General features: G+C 43.6%; 1 protein-coding gene across 2 annotated transcripts in view; it reads left to right on the top strand.

Annotated features, from left to right (window-relative positions):
- The window catches only part of PTHLH (parathyroid hormone like hormone), a 32,783-nt gene extending 20,397 nt beyond the window's left edge, over positions 1–12,386 (top strand). For both annotated transcript variants that reach the window (XM_085652329.1, XM_085652330.1), the window contains exons 3-4: positions 2,904–3,332; positions 11,675–12,386. In XM_085652329.1, coding sequence (XP_085508455.1) covers positions 2,904–3,332; positions 11,675–11,684 — 439 coding nt within the window. In that variant the 3' untranslated portion in view covers positions 11,685–12,386. The remainder of the gene's footprint in view (positions 1–2,903; positions 3,333–11,674) is intronic.
- The last annotated feature ends 458 nt before the right edge of the window (positions 12,387–12,844 follow it).

Here is a 12,844-nt window from a genome sequence, read left to right as displayed (position 1 = left end):
CACCGACAACTTAATTTCTGTATTTCTTTATGAGATGCTAGCTCGGTAAAGTATCGGCTAGCTCCAAGGCTCATATGCCTGACTGTGACAAAGGCTGCCTAGTGCTTCAAGAGTTCCTTCCCATTCGCTTGCATGTGGAATCCGGATACTCCCTGGCAGCAACCATAATATGTGTGATAACATGGTGGGGTGTAGATGCTTTCACACGATTGATCAGAGAAACAGCGCCCATACTTCAGGCCGTGATTGACATCTCAAGGACAGACCTATGCATTCACTAATGCACTATCAGTTTCAAGGAACTAAGGCCTTAGAACATTTGAGATATGCTATTGGAGTGATGTGGCATATCTTTATAGACAAAACACAAGGGTGAGCATGCCCCAAAGTTATCACGCATGTCATACAATGAATGCATTCTCTTCCTAAGTTTGTATTTGTGTTTATTGTTTATCGGTGCCATGACTGGACGGAGTTGGCTGTCTAGCCTCCCATCCCCTGGTCTGGCTACAGAAGCTGAGAAGGTACATCCCTGCCATCCACCAGATAAACTGTTATCGCAGGCAAAGATTACGACACCTCTGTGATGTGATAGGAAGCTATACCTGGAGAGGAGTTCAAATCTTGCGTTCAGATTCCCCTTGTCACGCCAAATGCGTATCCCATCATTCTTTAATAGCTCAGCCAGGCCTAAGGAGACGCATTAGCATGCCCGAGGTGACATCACTGAAATAATGAAGTCATTCTCAATGCAAGCCAAGAAAAGGGAATTTCGGCCTGCAACCTCGCAGGGGGCAGGAAGAGCCTGCAGCCTAATCTACCCCCACCCTAGGAGATTGGGCACCCAAGCAGGAACTGTGTCACTTTGACTCATCCGAACTCAGGCACGCGCAGCACAGCTAAGAGCAGAATGAGACTCAACGGAAGTGACGCCTTCACCCAAGCCTTACGAAAAACCAGGCAGTCCGGGCTATGGCACACCTTTTGCCTGGAAGGGCGCGGCAGGTTAGTCACTTCCTGTGAGTAAGATATCTAAGTGGGTGGTACCGGTAATTTATCCTGTTCCTAGTGGAGACCGATGAAGGAAATCAGGGGGTTGGAGACTGGAAATTCCAGTGCCAGGAAAAGCTGTGCATCAGACAGGGCAAGGTGTGGCATGGAGTGATGTCACACCGGTACTGAACCTCAGTTCCTTTAATAGAGGGGGTCTGACGTCCTCCTCCCTGCCCCCCTGCTCCGCCACCTTACATATGACTTATGAGGCTGATGTCAGACAGCGTGCTGGTTACTGCATGCTTATGTGAGCGCACCAAAAAGCCGCGCCCCTGGGCGTCTGCAGCACAGAATGCTGCTTTTTACAGTATGTCTGTTATTTTAACTACATTAATAGTCAAGCAGATGGGGCCAGAAAATTACTGTGTTCACAGTCAGTGAAACCAGGTTTGTTTGTACTAAACCATCTTGCTTAGAACTGCTCATGGGAATATAGTGATTTTAACTTACTGCTGCAGAGCAGAACTGGTCACCACAGTAGGAGTCTGTACTGCCGTAAGATTTCACTACACCACTCCTACATGCCTACATCAGAGGAGACATGAAATGATATTAAGTGAAATTCCCTAATGGAACCTAAGACAGTGAAGCCCGCATCGCAGTGGCAGAAAATAGACTGACAGAGAATGAAGTGCGAATTTAACCCAAAGGATAGCTGGGATATATTTTTGTATGTGATAGAGTGGCTGCTGGTCCATCAAGAGACAGAGGATCGAGGGGCCAAACACTGTATCTTGCTATTAAACTTGCAAAAACAGTTGTTATCACAGTTATCTGATACTGCCACTGATTGTTGTACCTTGTCAAGTATCACGTGGCGGCCATCTTAGGGCAGTAATGGAAGTCCCCAATGGCATTTCTTTAGCGTTAACCCACCTGGAGAGCAAGGGAGCTCTATACATCAAAAGTGCTAGGGTAGAGATATGAGATCTTGTGCATGAAGTAGGGAGGAGGGGAGAAGATGGAGCCACTTCTGTGTTGGCACACTGTCAGCTTTGAGGTAGCTTCCTGGAGGTTAGGCACTAGATACACAAGGGTACCTCAGTGATTTGCGTCTGCAGATGTAAATATGTCATAACTCTAAGGTGCAGCCACTTGAAGCCCAACATTTTGACAACCCTGCAGCCTCCTCGTTGTCTTTGTCTGCGATTGATTGATCCATAGGTTCCCAACTGAATTCAAAGACTTGAATGCAAATGAGTGAAGCAGGCTAGAGTATCTGGTTTAAAAGTGTTTTGTGTCCCATTAAAACAATGGAGAGGAAAGCTATTTTTTTAAATTAAAATGGATGTCAACATATAATTGGACGAATGCTTTCTAAAGCACTTTTTAGTCAATCAATCAAAATGTAGTTTATTAGTTAATAGAAACCATTAGCATACAAAAAAGCCACACCATAATCATCAATACAGTACATATAAAATGAATACATCTCTACTTCAGGCAATCTAGGCACAGGTGTGTCCATCACAGGAGCACCGAGCCAAGTCTAAAAATAGTGCACAGAAGCAGGATAGAAATATGGGAGTTTTGACTAATTTAAAACCACTGGCTTTCTGTATCGTGCATATAAGCGCAGAAAGATCACTAAGAAGCACTTTTTAGTCAATCTATTGTCTGGAATGGCACAATATCTTCTGAAAGGGGAACACGGGAGTCCAAAAGCTGAGCTCACTAGTGGTGCAAAGTCCTCAATTAGGCTGATATTTAAATTTTCTAACCGACATAATGAAAGCAAATAAAGTTTATTTACCCTAGAAATTATTTTTCCTGATTGAAGATTTGATTATTTGTACTTTTTTTTTTTAAAGCACTCATCTCATAGGTCTCCCTTTCTCCTTCTTTTTCAGGAAAAGAGCAGTGTCGGAGCACCAGCTGCTGCATGACAAGGGGAGGTCGATCCAAGAGCTAAGGAGAAGGATCTTCCTCCAGAACCTAATCGAGGGGGTGAACACGGCTGAAATCCGGGCCACTTCGGAGGTGTCGCCGAACCCCAAGCCCTCCACCAACACCAAGAACTACAACAACCATGTGCGCTGTGGCAACTGCGACGAGGGTGGCTACCTGACGCAAGAGACCAACAAGGCCCAGCCCTACAAGGAGCCCGCACTGAAGACACCAGGAAAGAAGAAGAAGGTGAAGCCCGGGAAGCGCAAGGAGCAGGAGAAAAAGAAGAGGCGGACCCGCTCGGCCTGGCCTCACTCCATAGAGTCTGCCAGTGGCGCAGAAGACCTGCCCTTTTCGGACTTCTTGGACACGTGGCAGGACTTGCATTTAAGGTAAATTGGTCTTAATGGTTGAAATAGTAGAGGTACAAGTCCTCACTTCCTGACAGAAACAATGTAAGATTGAGACTTCGTGTACTGTCCCTTTAAAAATATGTCAGCTTTGCTACGAAGTGCCAGTGTGCCAACTGGCAACAATTGCAGGAAATGCAGGTATAACGGATCTAACATTGTCCGCTCTTTAAAACCCTGATTGCTGGGTTGAACCCGGAGGTCGGTCACTTTCATCATGGCAGCCACAGGCCCAGTGTCACGAGGGTGGCCTTTAGTCAGTCTTGTTGGGTTTTCAGCTAAGGTCAATGGAATATGTGTACTTAGAACGGGGAAAGCTAGGCCGCAAGTCGCAGCCTGCTCATCGCTTAAAGCTGAAAAATACGACTGATTGATGGTCTCTCTTCTGACATGTCCTCTGTTGAAAGCTATGTTTTGTGTCTATGTTAATATTTCACATTGCTTTGATCTAGAGTGACAAGCCCTTATTGCCCCGAAGACCCGCATGTTTTAAATGAAACAAGTGGACTAACGTGACTAGGAACAATCATTTGCAAAATCAAAGCCCCGGACAAGAGTGATTCTGGAATGCTATGTAGACTACTGGTGAATGGAGCACAGGCTCACATTTAACATCCAGAGCATTATGGGAGTTGTAGTCTTGGTTCAATTTAATTAGCCCCATCAGACTAACTCATCTTAACATATGCTTGGAAAGGAAAGTCTAGGATAGGAATATTGGGCTCCTCATGACCTCTAATTTAAAAACAAGTGATGGGTGGCCATTGATGTGCAACGTAGATTTACACGGAGGTACACTCCAACATGTGCATTCATTGGTAGAAATTCCACATGACTAATTACACATGGTTTCTAATGGATCTAGATGCAGCATGTGAGTTTTTTTCTACACTGGACATCATATGTTCACCATACGACCGTGAGAAAAAAAACAAGGAAAGTTCTATGGTTAAATAAAAAAATACCACCTGCAGCCAAAAGATATGATCAAACACAATGCACTTGTCCCAGCATGGAAGTGGAATCACATGTTCTACACAGTAGATCTATATATATATATTTAACAGCAACTTGCAGCTGGAATTTCCACCAAGGTTACCTGTCCAACCAGAGTATGCTTTCGTGACCCTGTCCTTCATGCCTCGTGACAAATGACCTCATGTAAAGGAAGCTGGGCATTATGGACCGACTGCAGCGGATCCCAGGGCAAGCTCACAAAGTGACCCTGAGATAAACTGGTGTGTGAAAGGACGGATTCGGGCGAGGCTGTTTTAACATATACTGTAAGATTTCCCCGCTTGACAAGCCAAAGTGAGCTATCAGCCAATATCAGAACATCTTGTGACAATGAACTTACAAGATTGTTCCCAAACTCCCATAGTAATGCCCGGACAGCAGCACTGTTATAAACTTCTCTGAAAGATTCCACGATTATATTTTTAATTCTTAAAAATATTCAACACCGTAAACACATTTGTCTCTTGGGTGCTTAAATATAGTTCACTTTTCTACCCATTAATCAACTTAAAAAAAGAGTGTGATTTGCTGGGGCTGAAACATGGGAACTGTAAATTAGCAGCGCCAGCTCAACCCATTGAGGTAGTTTACTGGCCTATATCTCCAAGTTTATTATGGAAAGTGCTCGTCTAGACTGTTCATCCAATCAGGAAGTCCACGTTTTCAAAACGCATCTGTTTGCCGATTCCACCCGAAATCCGAGGTGTCTGGATGGAAGCGCTGACACAACTCCGTCATTTCCTTCCGGCCCACCACCAGCACTGGGGTATACCATTATTTCGCGCCTCGTCCCGAAAGGGGGTTTCCCTTCTGCTCTGGACGCCGTGGTTCTGACAAGGCACAGAAGCCGGTTTCACGGTGTCTGGCTCGGTAGCCCCGCCAGGGCCTGCTCCAGGCCGTCTGTCATCACATGCTTCAGACCTCTAGCGGCGGCGGGGATTGCCACAAAGCACTCGGGCGTCTGAACGACAGCTCACATCTCCAGAGTATTTTAGGAGTTGTATTTATATATATTACATGTTCACACACACATTCAGGAAAAGGAGGCCTCGCTGTCGCGGCTTTGGCCTGCTCCGGTTTCACTATGCGCCTCCTGCGCGCGACGGTTCTATTCTGACAGCCACTGACATGAATTTAGAACTTCACACTGGTAGAACACGTTTCATGGCAGTGATGGGGGCGACTTTCATTCACAAACCAATGCACCGCTCCAGTGGCTGTAATGCTCTTGTATGGAGGTTCCCCCACACGTAGCAATTGAGATGTCTTTTTAGTTCGTTCCCATTTTGGTCTGTATGACCTGCCTAACCATGGAGATTGTTGTTTTTATATACCACCCGTACTGTCATTTATAAACTATTATTGAGGTGATGATAATATAAACATCTATTGTGGTGTTCCAATCTGAATGACTACCTTCCCCTGGGTCACTATGGACACTGTTTCAGGTCCTGGACTGTTATGTGACAGCGTAATGCATTCTGGGAGTTGTAGTCCTGTCTTGCTTCATTGAACTAATTAAACGGACACACCTGGAATCAATGATTTGTAGAAGAAGTTTAGAAACTGGAAACAGCGTCCGCAATGGCCTGGAGTGAGGTGGTCACCCTAATTCCAAAGCTCATGGTTCTAATGCGCTTTCATTCGCTCCTGTCAAGGTCCGATACACACTCACGCGGGATTCTAGTATTCCAAAACGCTGCCTCTGAGCTGCCACTGTATTCTGCTGTAATGGTCTTCTAGAGTCTCAGCTCTTGTGATGTCACCATAGCTAGCAGTCACTCATTTCCAACATTTGGCTCTCCTGTGTGCACTTGCTCATCTTACATAGTCTTCTTGGCTCCAGTGGGTTCTCCAGACGCAGCATTTGCGCTCTTCGAAAGTTCATCTGTTCAGGTGTCAGCATGCTTGGCTATTGTGGTCTTCCGGCATTTGTCTCTAGCGGTGCACCCATACTTCACTATCATTGTTGTCAATTGTGCTCCAGTATTTGACTCTTGTGTTGTTGCAGTAGTCAGTTTTCATAGTGCTCCATTATTTGACGTCTGTGGTGCTGCCGTGCGCCACTTTCATGGTTCTCGAGTATTTGAGTCTCGAAGGTCCGCCATCCTCCATATTCCAAATGTTCCCGTATGTGACTCTTGTGGTGAGACCATACTCAGTCTTGATGGTGCTCCAGTATTTGACGTCTGTGGTGCTGCCGTGCGCCACTTTCATGGTTTCCCAGTATTTGAGTCTCGAAGGTCCGCCATCCTCCATATTCCAAATGTTCCCGTATGTGACTCTTGTGGTGAGACCATACTCAGTCTTGATGGTGCTCCAGTATTTGACGTCTGTGGTGTTGCCGTGCGCCACTTTCATGGTTCTCCAGTATTTGAGTCTCGAAGGTCCGCCATCCTCCATATTCCAAATGTTCCCGTATGTGACTCTTGTGGTGTGACCATACTCAGTCTTGATGGTGCTCCAGTATTTGACGTCTGTGGTGCTGCCGTGCGCCACTTTCATGATTCTCCAGTATTTGAGTCTCGAAGGTCCGCCATCCTCCATATTCCAAATGTTCCCGTATGTGACTCTTGTGGTGTGACCATACTCAGTCTTGATGGTGCTCCAGTATTTGACGTCTGTGGTGCTGCCGTGCGCCACTTTCATGGTTTCCCAGTATTTGAGTCTCGAAGGTCCGCCATCCTCCATATTCCAAATGTTCCCATATGTGACTCTTGAGGTGTGACCATACTCAGTCTTGATGGTGCTCCAGTATTTCACTCTTCTGGGGCTGCAGTATTCTGCTTTCATGGTGTTCCAGTACTGAGTCTTGGGTGTTGCTGTGCTTCACTTTCATGGTGTCCAGTATGTGACTCTTGTGGTGCTGCAGTACTCAGTTGTTATGGTGTGCCTTTATTTGATTCTTGTGGTGCTGCTATACTCAGGTTTTATGGTGCTCCTTTATTTGATTCTTGTGGTGCTGCCATACTCAGGTTTTATGGTGTTCCTTTATTTGATTCTTGTGGTGCTGCCATACTCAGGTTTTATGGTGCTCCTTTATTCGATTCTTGTGGTGCTGCCATACTCAGGTTTTATGGTGCTCCTTTATTTGATTCTTGTGGTGCTGCCATACTCAGGTTTTATGGTGCTCCTTTATTCGATTCTTGTGGTGCTGCCATACTCAGGTTTTATGGTGCGCCTTTATTTGATTCTTGTGGTGCTGCTATACTCAGGTTTTATGGTGTTCCTTTATTTGACTCTTTTGTTGCTGCCATATGCTCTGTTCCTGGTTTTCCTGTATTTGACTCCTGTGGCGCGGCCATTCTCAGTGTTTATGGTGTTCCTGTGTTTGACTCTTGGGGTACTCCCGTACTTAGTTTTCATGGTGTTCCAGTGTTTGATTCTTGTGCGTTGCCATACTCAGGTTTTATGGCGCGCCTTTATTTGATTCTTGTGGTGCTGCTATACTCAGGTTTTATGGTGTTCCTTTATTTGACTCTTTTGTTGCTGCCATATGCTCTGTTCCTGGTTTTCCTGTATTTGACTCCTGTGGCGCGGCCATTCTCAGTGTTTATGGTGTTCCTGTGTTTGACTCTTGGGGTACTCCCGTACTTAGTTTTCATGGTGTTCCAGTGTTTGATTCTTATGCATTGCCACACTCAGGTGTTATGGCGTGCCTTTATTTGATTCATGTGGTGCTGCTATACTCAGGTTTTTTGGTGTTCCTTTATTTGATTCTTTTGTCGCTGCCATACTCTTTTCCTAGTTTTCCTATATTTGACTCTTGTGGTTTTGCCATGCTCGGTTTTTATGGTGTTCCTGTTTTTTAAAACTCTTGTAGTGCTGCCATACTAACATTTCATGAGGTCCTAGTACTCTTTTGCTGCAATCCTATTCTTCTCTGCAGGAGTTTGACAGCTTCTTGTCTTTTCAGTATCGAGCGCATGATTTATTTTCAGAAACCTATAAATCTGTAGAACCTTCTACAAGATCTTTTCTGCCATTGAACTTGGAAAAAAGTAACTTTGTCCCTTTCTTCATTGGTTAAAGTTTTGCCCAGAAAAAAACAAATTGTGTAAAGGCCATTCAGAGCCCACTTGGTTTATTGATATCGCTAATGATTGGCTGGGGCTTTGACTCTGATTGTTTATTGGCCTCCTCAGTAGGTATGAATGACCGGTTCATCCCACTGCTCCATGCCAGTGGTGCTATGTTGATGCTAAAATGGCTGGAATAGAGCCCAAACTCCAGGATTATAATCATTCCCCCAAGAGTTTAGATGGCACGTCCAAGCCAATGTTCCTGCCAAAAGCAGCCAGCGGAAAGAACATTAGACACTTTTTTTCTGATTTTGAACTTTTACGAAATGGTTGACACTTCCAGCAGGTTGTGTATGAAATGAATTATGTGCAGTTCCTCTTTTATCTCTCCTGCAAGCCAGGGCAGGGGACGCGCCTCCGGTCTCGCAGCCTGAGTGAGAGCGCTCCCTTGCCAATCAAGTGCAGCTGAGGTTCCTTTCTTCTGTTGTTGGGATCCAGATCTCCTTCATGCTAGCGCTTTGATGTGCTGATAACCTGCGCGGAGCTGGATAGTAAACACGTTGCGTTATGTCGCTGGCAGCAGTTTCCCATCCAGCCCCCTTACAATTCGCCTTAAGCAGTGGTTGAACCTAAGAGTTGGGCCACTTTCAGAACCAATGGTGCAAAATACAAAACTGCAGACTTTGCGCCCCTCCTCCACCAAAAAAATGAAATGTTTCAATCAAAGAGATGGGGCTCTATGGGACACCAAGGTTAGACCTTGCGCCAGGAAATTCAAAATCAAGATAGAAGCAAAATGAGTATTATTTTCCTTAAGCCAAAAACAAACCCCTCAATTCCCCAATGTGCGGGAGATTTAGGACTGGTGATGACACCGTGCCAGAAAACACGATTAGTCAATAGGTTTTGAGCTCTCACCAATCCAAATGAGACATCTGCTCTGCAGCTAGTTTTGAACAGAAAGTTGTGCCCAAGGAAGCATACCATGCAGGCCAAGTGCATACTGTGCACATAATTCAGAAAAATCAAATACTTGTGGACATGTTTCATATTTCCACAACCATACATGATCAAAATGTTAGGAAAATGGTTATAAACAAACACTATATGCGATTACCAAAGCTTCTTATAAGTATGATATATTATACACACATTTTTGCACAAATTGTGCTCATGTATGTTTATTTGTAAAACACTGATTCGTTCAAGTTGCACTTATTGCCCAGAAATTTATGAATGTCTTTACTTTAATTCACGGAACATTTTCACCAGGATTTGGGTTTAAACCCCATCCAGGTTGTTCCTCCTGTATCTAGCTGTTGATTCGCGTAGAGTGGGTATTTACTAGCAGATAGGCACTCTTTTCAACTATCCCGATTAGTGATTACCGATACGTAATCACTCGTTACTGACATGAAGTTGAGGGAGATCCCCCACCCTCGTGAGGCACAGGTTCCCTCACTTAGAAAGTTATACATCAGTCTCAGAGACCAAGGATGGACTAGAAATATGTTCATCACATCTTTTACGTGGATCAATCAGTTTCAAGGTTGGGATACAAATGCACCTCTGCCCATGCCCCTATCCAGCCGTATCAACTAAGACTCTTGGTGTCATAGTTGATAGCTCTCTCTTTTGACCCTCAGATCAACAGAACAGTTTGCACCTGTTTTGGTATTATCAGGATCCTGAGGAAGATCTTTCCGTGTCTTTCTCTCTCCTCTCGAAAGCAAGCTCTGGTTCTGTCCAGATTGGATTATTGTAATGTTCTTTACTTGGACATTAATAAGGGATCCATCCATAAACTGCAGCTAGTACAGAATGCAGTGGCAAGACTTGTAATGGATCTTCCTAAATTCCACCCGGTTTTGGAATCTATTTGCAAGCTGCACTGGCTTCCTCTAGATAAGAGAATTCTGTTCAAGGCCATATGCCTTGTCCATAAGGCTCTTCATAATTAGGGTTCCGAAGATATTAAAAGACTCTTCCAACGGTATGTCCCTACTAAACAACTGCGGTTTGCCAGCAAAAACTGATTGGTAGTTCCCAGGTTCAGGATGGCCAGGTGGAGGGAAAAGAGCATTTTCTGTTGCTGCCTCTAAGCTCTGGAATTCTCTCCCTCTATTAATCTCTGGTCAAGACTCTCACCTTCATTTTCATCAGACCTTAAAAACATGGCTCTTTAACATCTAAACTCTTTTTCTTGTTTCCTACGAACGTTGGTTCTCTTCCTAGCGCCTTGACACCTTTGGGCAAAGTTTGCGCTGTATAAAACCAACATTCATTTATTCATTCATTCATTCATTTACCTCAAGATCCCATGAGATCTTCGCTTCCTCACCAACACAAACCATGCCTCCTCCCTTCTGCTTCAAGGCAGGTCACCACTGTGTGGAAGAGAATATCCTTGACTGTGTGATCTGCAGTAATTGTTAGTCATTCTATTTCCCCAAAACAACTCAAGCTGCTGCTGCACGGGGAATCTTGGATTATATGTGGCCACCAAACACTGGCGTAATGATAGAGCCTTGGTTTGCTCTATGAGGCCTTAGTGCAATTTCTCAGTTTTAAATATACTGTGACCGATGGTATTTAGTGTAATTTGGAGTATTTTTTAGGTTTTTTTCCTCTGGCGCTCTTTATTAAATTGGTGGAATTTAGGAAAATGTGCTCCCTGAGGTGTATATCATTGCCCACTTTCATCACAACTGGCAGCTTTTCGATAGCACAGGGTATAACAAATCGTTGGCATGAGTGTGAACTGAAGACAGACAGACAAACAAATATTTCTTAGAGACATACTCCATGCATCAATCTTTGATCTCAACTATTAAGAGCAAAACAGTACACCTTTTAGGAGCCTGTGAAGAAGTTATTGTAATGCTGATTACATCCGCTATTTGGTGCTACGTACCTTTCTTTTACAGTAATCAATGTACATTTGAAAAGGGGTCATTTAGCGGGCAGTCCTTGGTATCCATTATTACAATCAGCTGCGAACTTCAGAATGTCCCTTCCTTGGAGGAGGTTTAGTTGGGTTTCAGACCCCGTGTGACGTCATTAAGACACTTCTAGAAACGCACCAATGGCATTCTCTGTCTCAGAGAGGCCTTCTGCAACTATATGGGCCGCAGGTTGTATTCGATTGTTTTAAAAATGCTTTAATTTCATGTCGAAACATCATAAAAGAAAGAACGTGAAGTGAGTGAAATGAATTGAAATGCACCCGAACTCCAAGAAAACAAGTATTAACGTTTTTCTCCATTTTTTCCTTTCTCGTTCCAGAAGGCGTTGATACTTCTCAGCCAAGACCTGGCAAAAAAAACGCCTTGCAATATTCTGGAATGGTGAACATATGGAAAAGTATTAGAAATATTTATTGTCTGTAAATATTGTAAACGCAATAGAATGAACCCTGTTCCCCAGCCCCAGCTCTCATTCCCTATCGCCCCATTCCCCGGGACCCGTAAATTGCTCTATGAAACTGCACATTGGTCATTGTGAATATTTTTTTGCTAAAGGCTAAGCCAATTATTATTGTTGCATTTTACCATAATTTATTTTGTTGGATGGTGTATTTATTTTGTAAATGTATCTTGGTGCTGCTGACTTGTCTGTATTTTTATTTTTGTTAATTTGTTGTAAAATAATGCACTTTAGATATACATATCAATCAAGTACCTTTTGACAGATGACAGAATACCTTGTTCTTATTTTGTGGTTTTTAATTAATACATCAGTGCAACTGAATTTCTCTCTGTGCTTGTAAAAATGGCAGTATTTTAATTTTTGTAAAGAATTGTTCAGATAAGTATAATCTTGTTAGATGACATCTCCCTGTACGAGAAATTTGTCTTCAGGATTTCATGGAGATGGAACGCTATGTATTTTTTGTTACTGCATTTGGAAAAAAAGTTTATAAATTGAAAAAAATGTTAATATTGGTCAGGACTATAACATGATCAACTGAGCTTTATATTAAAAGTCCTTTAGAATATATACGTTGCCTGTTGTACTTATTTCATTATTCGAACATTCAGAGTGCTGAGTATGTAACAGGAATACAAACGAGGCTATGTGTTGCATTATTGCCTGGGAAGGAGGCAGTGTGGGTTCGAGCCACATGTCTGAATGTTCACAGAGTCTACCATGATTAAACGACGAGCAGAAATACAGTGGCATTAATAATAACGGACATCTTAAATCTCAACAAAATTGAAATTAATGCATGGTGCTCTGGAAGAAAATTTCCTCCCTGGTTAATAATATCATGTACAATGTGACAAAATGTGTAAAAAAGAGGGAAAAAAGGTAGGATGCCTATTTTACCTAAACACAGCCGTGGCTCGTGCAGGTAAGAGCGGTGGGGCGGTGGGGCCAAGTGAGGCGGGGTGTGTGAGGGGGGATTTCGTCAGACGTCGAGGGAAAATTAATTATTTACTTAATTTTCCTGTC

Source organism: Triturus cristatus, chromosome 4_1, assembly GCF_964204655.1.
Source record: "Triturus cristatus chromosome 4_1, aTriCri1.1, whole genome shotgun sequence".
In the NCBI taxonomy this organism is placed as follows: Eukaryota; Metazoa; Chordata; class Amphibia; order Caudata; family Salamandridae; genus Triturus; species Triturus cristatus.
The sequence above is the reverse complement of the archived record's forward strand: the minus strand, read 5'-3'. Positions and strand labels throughout refer to the sequence as shown.